General features: G+C 37.1%; 1 protein-coding gene across 1 annotated transcript in view; it reads right to left on the bottom strand.

Moving 5' to 3' along the window:
• Positions 1 to 16,723, bottom strand: part of CPE (carboxypeptidase E) — a 114,096-nt gene that overhangs the window by 8,129 nt on the left and 89,244 nt on the right. Inside the window, exons 4-6 of the mRNA XM_049631292.1 lie at positions 14,868 to 14,985; positions 13,185 to 13,367; positions 2,541 to 2,680 (exon numbers count right to left, since the gene is read on the bottom strand). Of these exons, the coding sequence (XP_049487249.1) occupies positions 2,541 to 2,680; positions 13,185 to 13,367; positions 14,868 to 14,985 (441 nt within the window). The remainder of the gene's footprint in view (positions 1 to 2,540; positions 2,681 to 13,184; positions 13,368 to 14,867; positions 14,986 to 16,723) is intronic.

Here is a 16,723-nt window from a genome sequence, read left to right as displayed (position 1 = left end):
ACACAGAACTTCTGGCAGTCTTCACTCATATGTCATCAGCCTTTGAGTCCCTAAATTAGAGTGTTCTATGAAGCAAGTTGGATGAGCTCATTGTAAATATCACTCTTCTTGCTTCTACACAACTTGCACCGTAATACTGATGTCCTATAGGGTGGACCACTTGATCTGTGGACAGATCACATTCTTATTCCAAGTGGCATAAAACAGGTCTGTACAACCCTCTTCTTTTCAGTTTATTTCTATATAAATTGATATAGCTCTTAGATGAATTAATACATGCCTAACTGCCACCATAAATATAACAAATATTCTCCTCTTTCCTGATGGTATACCTTTGTGGGTTTTGTTTTATATTGAGTTTTTTTCTTAAGAACAAGACTTAAGCAGCAGCTGAATCTGTTTTTTCAATTGATGATCAGAGTAATCATCTTACTGGTATTTGAACTATAGTAAATCTTACAGTAGTCCCAAGAAGCCTTTGCTGAACCACCAGGACTGGATTAGGGACCCAGTGTACTGCCACCAATTTTGTAATGAACTTTTATTTTAGCATTTATCATCCTCTCTTGTGATTAGGTATTGATGTCTCTGAACTCCACTAATATGAAGTCAGTCACTATCCCCAGTGCCTCACAGTGTGCCTAGGACACTAGAGTAGCTGAATACATTTTTGTTGAAAAAATATGTAAATAAAATGAAAAGCACTGTATTAAAGAGACATTATCTGATATCTAAATGGAGAGCACATACCAAATAGCCCAGTCTTACTTCCTCTACTCAGAAAATACATTTACAGCTCTCCTTGAAGGAGACACTATTAGAGGGGTTCCTATCAAGGTCGTTCTAGGGTCGACATGGCTAATTATCCTTAGCCTTTGTTGCTGAAAATGCCTTTCTATATTAACATGAAGCGGGATTCCACTGATTGAAAAAATCCTGTGTAATAAGTAATTTTTAATCATTGTGAGTAACAGTGGATCTATTCCATGAGAATCTCTTTTGGTAAGGTACTAAATGGATATCTGATACATGTAAAAGAATACTTGAGCTGATTTTACAGCTTTTTAAATGCATCAGTCTCATATGCATGTTTGTATGTCAACATATATGCAAATAGATTCACGTTTATTTCATAGCATTTGTTTGTATCAAATTAGTTTTTAAATTAATCTGGACTATCTGCTGGCATGTGAAACTGATATCACCCTATCTGGCTTTGGGTGTAAACAGACATATACAGAATGCAATTTGAAGACTGTCACGGCACTGCAGGCAAGGAACAGAGTCTTTAGGTCTGGTTCGCCCCCATGGCCGCTGGTGCCAATGTCTACATAGTATAGAGATGTGGGGTTGGCAGGGTGTGGCCTCTATTGAGTCTCAGTAGGTAAGGTATCTAACTCTGGTAGATGATGATTTCCCCTCTCCCCCCGCCCCCCGCCAAATTCTGTACAGACTCCACAGGAATGGTTATATAAGTGTCTGTCTAGTGAAGATCTAAGTTTCTGTCATCAGAGGCAAAATGGCATGGTGATTCTGGAACTAGACAGCCTGGTTTAAAATTCTGCCTGATTGGGGCCCCTGGGTGGTTCGGTCAGTTAGGCGTCCGACTTCAGCTCAGGTCATCATCTCGCGGTTTGTGAGTTCGAGCCCCGCGTCGGGTTCTGTGCTGACAGCTCAGAGCTTGGAGCCTGCTTCGGATTCTGTGTCTCCCTCTCTCTCTGCCCCTCCCCCGCTCATGCTCTGTCTCTGTCTCAAAAATAAATAAAATATTTAAAAAAATAAAATAAAATAAAATAAAATTCTGCCTGATTGACTTCAGGCAGGCTGTTTAACTTGTCTGGTCTCTGATTCCTCACTTTTAATTCAGGGATGATGATGACGATGAAGATGATGAAGATGATGAAGATGACGACGACGATGATGATGATGATGATACCACTTCCCCCACAGGTTTGTTGTGAAAATTAAATGCATTAACGATTACATGTAAGACATTCAGAACAATGCATGGGAAACAGTAAACACCCCATAAAGGTAATTATCATGATTACCTGAGATCTAAGTCGAGGCTGAGACAAGTGGAGCATGTGAGGCACAGAATTTAAGGAAGCACTCACACTCAGGTGCTAATCCTATACCCACATGCCTCCAAGAAAAAGTGCCTCCTTAAATTTTGGGCCCTCAGTGCCTCACTTACCTCACTCTTGTCCTAGTCCTGCCAGGGATGCCTGACTGGCCCAAGATGAGCAGGATGGAGGAGGGTTCTAGGACTGCCTGGCTTAGAGCAATATGAATGAAAACAGGGTATCACCTCACTTCCCACAAATCTCAGTTTAATCAGTTCTCAGGGAATATTTATGAACCACAAAATCTCTGACAAATGAAAGCCTGTTTGGACCACTACTGACATGTTTTCCAAATGTAGAGTCCTCATTATGAGTCAGATGGACTCCTCTGGACCAGACTCCTCTGAGGAAATCATTGTATGCCAGATTTAAATGCTCTTAGATCTCCCATTTTATGCTGGAGATGGTGTTTACCTGCTCGAGGTAGCTAATAAGGGAGTTTTTGTTATCCTCCCAGTAGCTCTTCAGAGTCTCTTCAGGTGGAAACTTTTCACAGCTAAGCTCCACGGTGATCTCGAAACAGTTGCTGCTGAGGTAATTGAAGTCTTGCATTCCTGCCAAAGCACCAAATGGAAAGTCAAAATACACATGTGGAGACTAAAACTCTACACAAGCCGTTCTGCTGAATGGAGAGCCAAGTAAAAGACACACCAACCAGTACATTTTGAGTAGCCTATGGGAAACCACAAGGAAAATCACCTCCTGTAAGGGACAGAACAACATAATTGGGAGACTGTTACTGCCTTAGAGCACAAAATCTCTCAGGTTCTTAAGCATTTACTTAGTGCATTGCTGTTGTAGGGTGCCAAAGCAGGCATCAACCGTGTTCCGTATTGTTGGCATTGACTTCAAAGAAGAAAACTGGGAACAATGACATCCAAATGACAAAATAGGGGTTTTCTTACCATCTTCCTCGAAAAAGAACACCGATTTGGGCAATCACCCATGGAACAGAGTGCCTTTGTGGAAGGCTGAGAGTCCAGTGTAGAAGTTCCAGTACACCATTGGTGGAAAAAGTCGAAGATTGGATGCATTGAAGAAAATGACAGTAATGGTTTTGCTTTACTTGTATCACCCCTTCCCCACGGTGGCATAGCTCAGTGCCAAGAGAGAACTTTTTCATCCACGATTCCTCCCACAAGGAAAAGTAGGATCCTGTGAATGAGCTGTGCTTGTCACAGCTTCTTTCTCATCCCATCCAGAAAACTAAAGTATGCTACATGGCTTGGCTGAGCAAACAGTAGCCAAGACTTTTAGAGTGCATCAAAGGGATGTGAATCTTACTAACCATGTCACAGATCCCATCAGGAAGCCTGCCCATTAGCTGCTGGGGCCACCTTTCCTGAATATCCGCCCCCCACAATGGCCCACAGGCACTCCTAGCATTCTGCATACACCATCCACACACCTCTCACCCTATAGCCAGCTCTCTGTGTGTGCCACTGACAATAGCAACAGCAAGCATTTGAAGATGTCTCATGAGTCATACAGCATGCATGAAGCTGGCCCAGATCTTCAGGCCTGAGAGAAAGGACACAAATTTGAGCATTTAGCACTGCCCTGGGGAAAACAAACAAGAGTCTATCAGCAATTGATCTGGACCTTGTAGGATCAAAAGAAGGCATGCAATTTTAAGTATTCTCCCCCTAAGAAGTTTGGAGCAGGTATGTCACAGAAAAGGTCTGGGAAAGCCTCAGAATCTCTAGCAGGGCTAACAAGTTATTACTCTACCAAAGCCAGTCAGTAAAGACAGAAGGAGGTAACTACTTCAAATGTGAAGGCAGAAACACAAGACTTCAAGGAACATTAAAAAAACAAAGGAAACATGATACTGTCAAAGGAACACAATAATTTTCTGGTAGCCAACTGCAAAGAAATGGAGATTTGTGATTTTCCCAATAAAAAATTCAAAATAGTTGTTTTAAGGAAGCTCAGTGAGCTATAAGAAAACACAATTCAATAATAGAAACACAATTCAATGAAATCAGGAAAATAATATGTGGACAAAATGGGAATTTTAACAGAAGACAGAAATCATAAGAACCAAACAGAAGTCTGAGAGCTAAAAAGTATAAAGAATTAAATGGCAGGGGAGGAGTGGGTATAATGCAATAGAGAGCATTAACAGAAGACTGGATCAAACAGAAGAATCAGTGGGCAGAAACAGGTCATTTGAAATTATCCAGTCATAGGAAAACAAAGAAAAAAGAATGAAAAAGAGTGAAGAAAGCCTACAAGATTACAGAATACCATGAAGAAAATAATCTACACATCACTAGAGTCCCAGAAGGAGAAGAGAGACAGAAAAGGCAGAAAGGTAATATCAAGAAATAATGGTTTAGAACTTCCCAAATCCAGGGAGAAATTTGGACATCCAAGTTCGGGAAGCTCATAGGTCCCCCCAAAATTTCAGTTCAAAAAGATCTTCTCCAAGACATATTATAATAAAACAGCCAAAAAATCAAAGACAAAGAGATAATATTAAAAGCAGCTGGGGGGGGGGGGGAACAGTCTGTAACTTACAAAAGAATCCCTCCCCACCCCCAAGTAAGGCTATCAACAGATTTCTCAGCAAAAACCTTATAGGCCAGGAGAGAGTGGAATGATACGTTCAAAGTGCTAAAAGAAAAAACTGCCAACCAAGAATACTTTACTCAGCAAAGCTATCCTTCAGAAATGAAGAAGAGATAAAGACATTCCCAGACAAAAGCTGAGGGAGTTCATCACCATTAGAAATGTCTTACAAGAAATGCTGAAAGGAGTTCTTCAAGCTGAAATGAAGGAATACTAATCTGTAACATGGAAACATAAAAATATGCAACATACTGACTGGTAAAGATAAATATATAGTCAAATTCAAAATACTCTAACACTATAATATAGTAATGTGTTAATCACTGAACTCTAGTATGAAGATTAAAGGACAAAAGTATTAAAAACCACTATAGCAACAGTAATTTGTTAATGGATACACAACAGGAAAAAATGTGAACTGTGACATCAAAAACATAAAATGTTTGGTGGGAAAAGGAGTACAAAGAGTTTTTGTAAAAGTGATCAAAATTAAGTTGTTATCACCTTAAAATGGACTGTTATGTCTATAAGATGTAAGCCTCATGCTAACAACAAAGCAAAAACATAGTAAATTCACAAAAGATAAAGGTATAAGAATCAAAGTATATCACTAAGGAAAATCATCAATTCACAAAGAAGGGCAGAAAGAGGGGAAGAAAAGAACTAGGGAACTACAAAACAGCCAGGAACCAATAAGATGGTATTGTGTTCTTACCTATCAATAATTACTTTAAATATTAATAGTTTGAATTCTCCATAAAGACATAGAGCATCAGAGTGGATTAAAAAAGAAAACAAAACAAAATAAAACAAGACTCAACTATATGGTGCCTACCAGAGCCTCACGTCATCTTTAAGGACAATGAAAGCTCAGAATGAAGGAATGGAAAAAGATATTCCATGCAAGCGGAAACCTAAAAAAATCAGGGGTAGCTATACTTTTATCAGACAAAATACACTTTGAGCCAAAAAACTATAACAAAAGACAAAGAAGGTCATTAAAAAATGATGAAAGGGTAAGTTCATCAAAGGACATAACTCTTGAAAATTATATATGCACTCAACACTAAAGCATCTAAATATATTAAGCAAGGGGCGCCTGGGTGGCTCAGTCAGTTAAGCATCCGACTTCAGCTCAGGTCATGATCTCACAGTTTGTGGGTTCAAGCCCCGCATCGGGCTCTGTGCTGACAGCTAGGGCCTGGAACCTGCTTCAGATTCTGTCTCTCTCTCTCTGTCTCTCTCTCTGTCTCTCTCTGTCTCTCTCTCTCTCTCTGCTCCTCTCTTGTTCACGCTCTCTCTCTCTCAAAAATAAATAAACATTAAAAAATTTTTTTAATAAATAAATAAATATATTAAGCAAATACTTAAGACCTGAAGGGAAAAACAGACAGCAATACAATAATAGTGGGAGATTTCAACATCCCACTTTTAATAATGATAGATCATCTAGTCAGAAATCAATAAGGAAACAGCTGCCCTTGAACCATATGTTAGACCAAATGTACCTAACACACATATACGGAACATTCCATCCAACAGCAGAATTACACATGGAGTTACACATGGCTTCTCAAGCCCACATGGAATATTGTCCAGTATAGAGTCGCAATTATGTAGAAAATTAAAACTACACATTTCTGAAAAACTAATGGGTCAAAAAAGCAATAAAAAGGGAAACCAAAATATCGTAAAACAAAAATAGAAACACACCATACCAAAATTTATGGGATGCAGCAAAAGCAGTTCTAAGGGGAAAGTTGATTGCAATAAATGCCTGCATTAATTAAAAAGAAAAATCTCAACTAACAGTCTAACTTGATACATCAAGAAACTAGAAAAAGAAGAACAAACTAAGCCCAAAGTTAGCAGAAGGAAGGAAATAACAAAGATCAGAGCAGAAACAAATGAAATAGAGACAAGTAAAACAAAAGGAAAGATCAACAAGCCTAACAGCTGGGTTTTCTTTAAAGATAAACAAAACTGACAAACATTTAACTAGACTTAAGAATTAAGAGAGTGATGACTCAAAAAAAAATCAGAAATTGAAGAGAAGACATTACAACTGATATGACAGAAATACATGCTTCTTTTTTCTTTTGTGCTAAGAATATTTAACATAAGATCTACCCTCTTAACAAATTGTCATGTGCCTAATACTGTATCATTCTCTATAGGCAGTTTGTCATACAGCAGACCTCTAGAATTTACTTATCTGGCATAGCTGAAACTTGATACCCATTGAACTCCCCATTCCCCTCTACTCTCAGCCTACTACATTCTGGGTTTCTATGAGCTTGACTATTTTAGACACCTCATATAAGTCGATCATGCAGTATTTGTTTTTGTGAGATTGACTTAGTTCCCTTGGCATAATGTCCTTCAGGTTCAACCATGTTGTCATAATGCCAGGATCTTCTTCCTTTTGAAGATTGAATGATATTCTATTGTATGTGTATATACCATATTTAGCCAGTAAAATCTATTGGGACTTCTAATCAAGAAAGTAGGCAATTCTGTCTTCTGCACAATGACTGTTTCAATGCAACATGATGCTTCACGTTTCCATGTTTTTTCTCCATCTTTGTTTTTTCTTGTCTATTCTATTGCACTGGCTAAAAATTTTCAGGGCAGTGTTGTTTATATAGATGCTAAAAGTCATCCTTATATCATATGTTTGATGTGTCGCAGTTGGGGTGAATACAACTAGAAAGTGGTGTAACTGGGCATCAGCCCCCATGATGAATCTGAAACCTACACTCTCTCTTTTTTGCTATAATAACTTGCTGTTACAGAACAGAGATAGTGGAACTATTTTATTTATTTACTTTTTTATTAAAATGATCCCAACCCTTTTAGAGACAGGCACCAACAAAACTTTACCTTTCAAGAGACAGAGAGAGAGAGAGAGAGAGAGAGACTACTGTGAATGAGGCCAACAATTGGATAACCTGAAAAAACAGATAAATTCCTAGAGGAATATAGCCTATCAAGACTGAATTATGAAGAAACAGAAAATCTAAAATAGACCTATTACTAGTAAGGAGATTGAACCAGTAATCAAAAATTTCCCAACAAAGAAAAGCCCAGGACAAGATGGTTTACTGGTGAATTCTACCAAACATTTAAAGAAGAATTAACACCAATCCTTCTAAAACTCTTCCCAAAAAAATTGAAGAGGAGGAAACACTCCCAAGCTCATTTTACAGGTCAGCATTACCCTGATACCAAAGCCAGATAAGGACATTACAAGAAAAGAAAACTACAGGTCAATATCCCCGATGAATACAGTTGCAAAAATTCTCAATAAAATACTAGCAAACTGATTTCCACAGTTCATTAAAAGGATCATAAAGAATGATCACACAGAATTCATACTTGGGATGCAAAGTTGGTTCAACATAGGCAAATCAACAAATGTGGCACCACACTGATAGAATAAAAGATAAAAATCATAATCATCTCAAAAACTGCATAAAAAGATTTTGACAAAATTCAACATCTTTTCATGATAAAAACTCTCAGCAAATTAGATATAAAAGGAATGTACCTCGATATAATAATGGGCAATCTGACAAGCCCACAGCTAACATCATACTCAGTGGTGAAAGGCTGAAAGCTTCCTCTAAGATCAGGAACAAGAAAAAGGTGCCCACTCTCAACACTCCTTGCAACATAGTATTAGAAATCCTAGCCAAAGTAATCAGGCAAGAAAAAGAAAAAAGACATCCAAATTGGAAAAAAAAAAAAAATGAAGTAGAACTGTTATTGTTTGCATATGATATGGTCTTATGCATAGAAAGTCCTAAAAATCCCACCAAAAAACTGTTGGAACTAATAACCAAATTCATTAAAGTTGCAAGCTACAAAATAAACCTATAAAAATTAATTACACTTCTATACACCAACAATGAGCTATCTAAAAAACAAAGTAAACAATCTCAGTTACAATAGTATCAAAAACAATAAAATACTCAGGAATACATTTAACCAAGGAGGTGAAAGATCTATAAACTAAACACTGTAAGACATTGATGAAAGAAACTGAAGAAGACACAAATAAATGGAAAGATATCTTGTGTTCATAGATCAGAATTAATATGATTAAAACATCCATACTACTCAAAAACATCTACAGATTCAATGCAATCCCTATCAAAATTCCAATGGCATTTTTTTACAGACAGAAAAAAAATCCTAAAATTTATGGAACCATAAAAGACACCAAATAACAGAAGCAATTTTGAGAAATAAGAATAAACCTGGAGACATTACATTTTCCTATTTCGATCTATACTACAAAGCTATAGTAATCAAAGTGGTGTGATACTGGCATAAAAACAGACACACAAATCAAAGGTACAGAATCAAGAGCCCAGAAATAAATCCTGCACATACAATCAACTAATTTTTGACAAGGAAACCAAGAATACTCAATGGGGAAAAGATAGTCTCTTTAATCAAAGGTGTTGGGAAAACTGGATATCCACATGCAAATGAAGGACATTGGAATCTTATCTTACACCATACACAAAAACTAACTCAAAATGGATTGAAAAAGTAAATGTAAGAAGTGAAATCATAAAGCTCCTAGAAGAAAGCATAGGGAAAAAGCTCTTTGAAATTGGTCTTGGCAATAGTTTTTTTGGCTATAACAGCAAAACACAAGCAAAAAAAGGCAAAAAGAAACAAGCAGGACTACATCAAACTGAAAACTTCTGCACAGAAAAGGAAACAGCCAAAAAATGAAAAGGCAATCAATACACAGAATGGGAAAAAATATTTGCAAACTATCTGACAAGGGGTTAATATAAAAAGTATATAAGGAACTCATACAACTCAAAAAACAAAAAACAAATAATCCAATTAAAAATGGACAGACAACCTGACTAAACATTTTTTCCAAAGAAGACCTAGAGATGGCCAACAGACATGAAAAGATGCTCAACATCACTCATCATCAGGGAAATGCAAATCAAAACCACAATGAGATGCCACTCATTGTTAGAACGGTGATTATCAAAAAGATAAGAGATAATTGCTGGCAAAAATGCAAAGAAAAGAGAACCCTTGTGCACTGTTGGCAAGAATGTAAATTGCTACATTCACTATGGAAAATGGTAGGTTCAGAGGCTTCCCCAAAAAATTAAAAATAGAACTACCATATGATCTAGCAATCTCAATTCTGAATATACATCCAAAGAAAAAGAAATCATTATCCAGGGAAGATATCTGCACTCCCATGTTCACTGAGGCATTATTCACAGTAGCCAAGACATGGAAACAACTTACGTGTCCATGAACAGATGAATGGATAAAGAAAATGTGGGATATATAAACAACGGAATATTATTTGGCCATAAAAATAAGAAAATTCTCCCATTTGTGACAACATGGATGGACCCTGAAGGCATTATGCTAAGTGAAAGAAGTCAGACAGAGAAAGACAAATACTAAATGATCTCACTTATAAGTGAAATTTTAAAAAGCCAAACTCATAGAAACAGAGTAGAGCAGTGGTTGCCTAGAGGGGGACAGGGAAATAAGGAGATGTTGGTCAAAGGGTACTCACTGTCAATTATGAGTAAGTCCTGGGCATGTAATATACAGCAAGGTGACTACAGTTAATGATACTATGTTATATACTTGAAAGCTGTTGAGAGAGTAGATATTAAATGTTCTGATCACACACAAAAAAAGGAAAAATGGTAATTATGTCAAGTGATGGATGTGTTAACTAACCTTATTAGGTAATCATTTATACAATGCATACATGAAATAAATCACATCATACACCTTAAACTTACATGATGTTATATACAATTATATGTTAATGAAGCTGGGGAAAAATTAATTTCTTAAATAATAATAATTTTTTTTAAAAAAAAGACAAATACTCAACCCTTACTGGCCTGCAGAAGAAACATGCGTCCCTCTAAACCTACTTTTCTATCAGGGAAGAGCTTGAACAGTCATGTAAGATGATCTAACATACTATTTTATTCTTTAAGTCTAACCAATATCCCAGTATTATCCTGAGGAATTGAGAGTCTTAATAATATACTACATATTGGGGCACCTGGGTGGCTCAGTCAGTTAAGTGTCCAACTTTGACTCAGGTTATGATCTCACGGTTTGTGGGTTCAAGCCCTGCATCACATCAGGCTCTGTGCAGACAGGTCGGAGCCTGAAGCCGACTTCAGATTCTGTGTCTCCCTCTCTCTCTACCCTACCCCACTCACACTCTGTCTCTCTCTCAAGGAAAAGTAAACGTTAAAAATTTTAAAAAATATATAGTACATATTAATTTAACAATCACTGAATATCTCCTACATTTGAGGCACAATAATAACAATTCAAACTGCACCAAGAGAGAAGATTCTATAACCAGAACAATTTTACTCTGAACCTGATTCAAGTTAATAGTGAATGCTGTTGGTGCCACCAGATTGCTTTTTGTTTATTTATTTTGTTGTTTTTTATTTATTTTTGAGAGAGAGAGCGTGAGCAGGGGAGGCACAGATAGGGGGACAGAGAATCAAAGCAGGCTCTGTGCTGACAGCAGTGAGCCCCATGTGGGGTTCAAACTTAAAAACCGCAAGATCATGATCTGAGCCGAAGCTGGATGCTTAACCGACTGAGCCACCAAAGTGACCTTGCTTTTCCTGAGCTGGAGTGTCCACCCCAAACTGCTGTTGAAGTGTTGGCTATTAAGAGCTCAGAGCTGCCCCTGTTTTCCAGGAGAATTGGAAACCCCACTTGGCTTCAGGGTTCTATCTCCTATATCCCATTCCAAAACCCTCCACAGCAATCATCAAGGCAGGACAACCTTGTCTGTGATTTATACTTTCTCCCAAAAGCCCAAGCCAAGGCTACACTGTCCCTGGGATCACTTCCTTGTTCAGCTCTATCCCCTTCCTTACTCTGCTTCCCTCACTTCCATACAGGGTTTTTCCTAAAAAGCACTTCCTCAATAAATTACAAGCATCCAAATCCCTATCTCAGGCTCTGCTTCTAGAAAACATGGACATAAGGGGCACTGATTTCATTCACTAGAGAGTTAAAGAAAGTCAAGGCTTTCTTTGACTGATTACTGTGGTTTATAATCTCTAAGATTAATACTATTAATATCATAGTCATTATTTTACAGATAGGGATTTCTTGGTATTCTGTAGACAATACACTGTTTGTCCATAAAGGGAAGACCAAAAGTATCATTAAAGCTTTTATAAAAACTGAATTATAAAATTTCTTCCCATATGATGTATTCAACATAGTCTAAATCCTAAATCTGACTTTATTCCTCAAGGTATAGAGGAGAAAAGTGCTAAATCTGATCTGGCATGATGCAAAATATAAGTTGAAACAGAATAGACATATATCAGAAACAAAATCAGGAATAATATTTTCCTCAGGGCATAATTCAATAAAAGAAATAAACCAAACCCTATAATTAGCTAGTGCTGCTACTGCCCTAATTCTCCTGCATTTTCAGGTGGGTCATAGACAATCCTTCTTGGGCAAAGAGGGGGAAAAGACCACATCAGTAGCTTTACATTTCATTCTTCATCTTCAGTAGAGTGACTCTTACACAACTGTGGTGGTCTGGGTAGCCATGAAAATAAGAGCTCTGTAGGGGCTCGGTTAAGTGACAGACTCTTGGTTTTGGATTAGGTCATGATCTCATGGTTCATGAGTTCAAAACCTGCACTGGGCTCTGTGCTGACAGCACAGAGCCTGCTTGGGATCCCCCTCTCTCTGCCCCTCCCCTCCTTGTTCTCTCTCTCTCTGTCTGTCTGTCTCTCTCTCTCTGAAAATAAATAAGCTTTAAAAAGGAAGGAAGGAAGGAAGGAAGGAAAACCACAGCTCTAAAGTCCATGTGGGGCAAAGGGACTCAGGAGTGCTCCCCTGGTTGTCTAGAAGATGCTTTCTCCAGCATCCGAGCTGCATGTGGGCTTTTCCCTTTTCAGACCCCATAAAAGGTGAAGAGTTTCATGACATAATAGTGCTTATTATAGCAGTGAAGATAAAACTAATATTACACATCAAACAGTCCCCATTATCCCATCATCTAAAAGAAAAAAAAAAAAAGGTATCTAGACCAAGATATGCTAAAAGCCAAAGCCTGCCCTCCAAAAAATACATTTGCCTACAGTAAAAGCTTAACTAACATGTAATAAGGAAGCTATCTTATTCCCTAGGGCCAGAATTTCAAAAGTAGGGTAGTTAATAATATTCAGTTTATATTTTCCCAATATGTGTCTTTAGTTCATTTCTTCTATGTCTTCAATTAGCATCTTGATCTTTAAAAATCAACAAAAACAAACCTGTACACAACAACCATTCATGCAGAAAGCTAATTTTAATGAACTATAGGGTTAGCTTATTTCTTAATGTTTGAGGAGGACTGAAAAATCTCTAAAGTGAAATGGTAATTATAAAGAATTCACTATCACATGATCAAAAAGCGAAACGGAAACTCACCACCAGGTACACTATACCAAGCAGCACCATTGGTTGTTCCATCTATGAAGCTGCTGTCATCGTCATTCTTGCGACATGGTGGCCGATTGGGATCAGACATGGGTGGGTTAAAAGCAGAATACGCTCGAGCCAAGCTTTGGAAAATGGCATCATCTGGGCAGGAGCTATATTCGTGAGCACTACCTAGTAAATAAACCCACAGATTAAAGAAATTAACACAGACCAAGGAGCACTCCTTGTTTTCTGAAGAGTGATTCAGTGTTGTTTCTTGCTGATGTATTTCTTTAGCTACATCACTATGGGAAAGGAGTGAAGGTTTAAGTGCTCAAAAGCTACACTTAGCTTTTAAATTCTATAACATTCCGTTCCATGCAACAATGTAGAAATTGGGTAGAATGCACATTCTATTTATGAATTGAAAGCTTCAGGAGAAAAGGTGATAAACTTGTGGTGAACTAGACCTGAAAAAACAGTAAGATTTCCATTGCTAAAATTTTTAATTTTAAAAATGTACCTGTACCAACCTCACAGCCACCGTGAGCCACTCTCACACATATTTTTAGTATTTGAGTTTAAATGTTTTAAAAAATCTCCTATGTGTAATATGTAAATAAATAATATATATTTTGATACACTATATTCTTCTTCATATGTTATAAAATATGCTAAGCTTTTAAATTTCCCAGCTATTGACAAACTAAGAAATCTCTAAATTTTAATGATGTTTCAGCAGAGACTTTTCCTCAAAGCTCAGAGTTTCCAATATCTAAAATTATTATCCGTGGGGCGCCTGGGTGGCTCAGTCGGTTAAGCGTCCGACTTCGGCTCAGGTCATGATCTCACAGTCCATGAGTTCAAGCCCCGCATCGGGCTCTGTGCTGACTGCTCAGAGCCTGGAGCCTGTTTCAGATTCTGTGTCTCCCTCTCTCTCTGACCCTCTCCCGTTCATGCTCTGTCTCTCTCTGTCTCAAAAATAAATAAACGTTAAAAAAATTTAAAAAAAAAAATTTAAAAAAAATAAATAAAATTATTATCCTGTGCTTACAAAAAGCAATTCTCCAAACACCCTCAGAATCCATCCAAAGCAGGAAATTTCTTGGAGCAAAAAAAAAAAAAAAAAAATAAGTTGAAAATAACTCTCTGGCTAAAGCTTGCTGTGCCTGAAATTTAACTAAAACTAGTTAGAGAAAGTCAAAGTACCACTCCCCACCCCCGCGCCCGACAACATCATTCCAAATGTGAAAGTGTGAGTGTATGTTAAAACACGTAGAGATCCACATGGGCCCTCATCAACCTCTGAAAAGACTGCTTCCACTTTTAAGCCATCTTGTCCACACACCTATATACCTCCCATTATCTCTCCATTCTTCCAGGGTTCAAGAATGACCCAAGTTCATAATGTCTGTTTTCTCTCTTTCTCCTGCATTCTGTCAAGATCACATTCCTCTTCAACTAAGCTTATGAAAAACTTACAGTCCTTTGCTGCATACCCGTGCCACATGAAATATACATACATACCCATGCCACATGAAATAAGGGATGTTCCTATTAAACGTATGTATTTCTATAGGTAAAATCACTTATGGACCAGTTCCTTAAAAGGATATTATAGAAATCATTCTATAAATCCTCATAAGGTAAGTGTAAACCTTGAACCATTAAAGAAACAAGAAAAACACTTACCACTCCGCGTCTCATCATATGGGTAATTGGCCACGAGGTCTCCTCCATGGAGATTGGCAGAGAGCACGAAAGGAATATCCATAATCCAATGAATGACTGCCTTGGTCTCAGGAGCAAGCTGTATTCAAGATTAGAGATTAAAAGGATTATAAATTTGATTATCATTGGGGGGATCGCTTGACAGGAAAGGCACAGAAAAGAAAAACAACAAGAACAACAATCATTGAAAGCTGGGCATAGGCCATATTTCAAGCACTTTGCGGCTGTTTTCATAAAAATAAAAAAGATTCCAGTAAGAACAGTATTTCCATCTCTATATTCTCACTTATAATATAAAAATATATTGCAATAGTGTTTAAGTTTCGTTGGAAGTTTTACTTTTGTGAGCTGCCAGCTTTTTTCTCTTTGAAACTTGAAAACCATTGTGCAAATCACTTTCAAATTCTGGGGCGTCTCCATCTGATCTTTGTTAATAATAGCTAAGAGTAAGAAAATGAAAAAAGAAAATAGTTGGACTGAAGAACTAGGTTCTTTCCCTATGGTGATTAAACTCTAGAAATATATGGGAGATTTTATTTCTTTTATTATTAATAATTATTATTTATTATTTTCTTTTATTGCTTACTATTTTTCCAATTCCCTCTACTTCTAACACTGTCCCTGTAAAAAATATTAAACTGGGTCTCTTTCAAAACTCACTGTAAAACACCACTTTACTTTAAGAAAACCATCTTAACCAAAGGCAAAAGTTTCAGAAATTCATGTTGTCTTTTAACGACTCACAGCCCTTCATATCTTGGTAATAAAAGACGGAAGAAATTTATAGCAAAGAATTAATCTGGAGCCAGAAGCTTGATCTTTCATGTAATGAGTTTTCAATACTAACTAGGAAGACTCTCAAACTCCCAAGTACCTCATTGATTTAAAAAAAGAGAAATATTTTCCTGGAGATGTGATCTGTACTGTTCCTTGGGACAGAAAATCTAACAGCATCATTAGGGTTTGATGGTTACAGTAAGATCTTGTATTTCTATAGCTCTGTTCAATTTATGAATGAGCATCACACATCCCCATTGGATACACAGATATTCATCCCCCTTTCACAGGGAAGAATCTAGGGGTTGAGTGTGTCAATAATACATCCAAGTTCACACAGCTGAGGATTCAGTCTATGAAACTATAAAGCCCATGTTATTGTCAGTATGTCAACTTTTTTAATGTATCAAAAATATCTTATTTTCCACATAGGCAACTTACAATTTGTGAAAAAGTGTGATTTAGAATAGGGTGATGTTTTTATTATTTGTTTAATGGCTTATCTCATTCTCCCTATAAAAACTGTTTATTGTAGTGGCACCTGGGTGGCTTAGTAGATTAAACGTCTGACTCGGCCTTTCGGCTCAGGTCATGACCTCACAGTTCTTGACATGGAGCCCCATGTCGGGCTCTGCACTCAGTGTGGAGCCTGTGTGGGATCCTTTCTCTCCCTTTCTCTCTCTCTCTCTCTCTCTCTCTCTCTCTCTCTCTCTCAAAATAAAATAAACTTTAAAAAATGTTTATTATAGAAAATGTAAAGGAGACAAACACAAAGAAAGAAGATTATTTTACTCATAATTTTACCTTCTAAGGATAACCATTGCTAACATTTACATATATCTTTCTCAGTCTTTTTCCAAACACATATATTTTCTAAACGTGATAATTTATGTATCATTTCATATGTGACCTTTTTTGTTTGACAACAGGTAACAAATACTTTTTCATGTCATTGAATAGCCTTCTAAATTATTGTGGTAATGTCTGAGTAGTATATAATGTATAGATGTATCATTCTCTTTTTTTTAATTTTTTTTTTA

The sequence above is a fragment of the Panthera uncia genome, chromosome B1, assembly GCF_023721935.1.
Source record: "Panthera uncia isolate 11264 chromosome B1, Puncia_PCG_1.0, whole genome shotgun sequence".
In the NCBI taxonomy this organism is placed as follows: domain Eukaryota; kingdom Metazoa; phylum Chordata; class Mammalia; order Carnivora; family Felidae; genus Panthera; species Panthera uncia.
The sequence above is the reverse complement of the archived record's forward strand: the minus strand, read 5'-3'. Positions and strand labels throughout refer to the sequence as shown.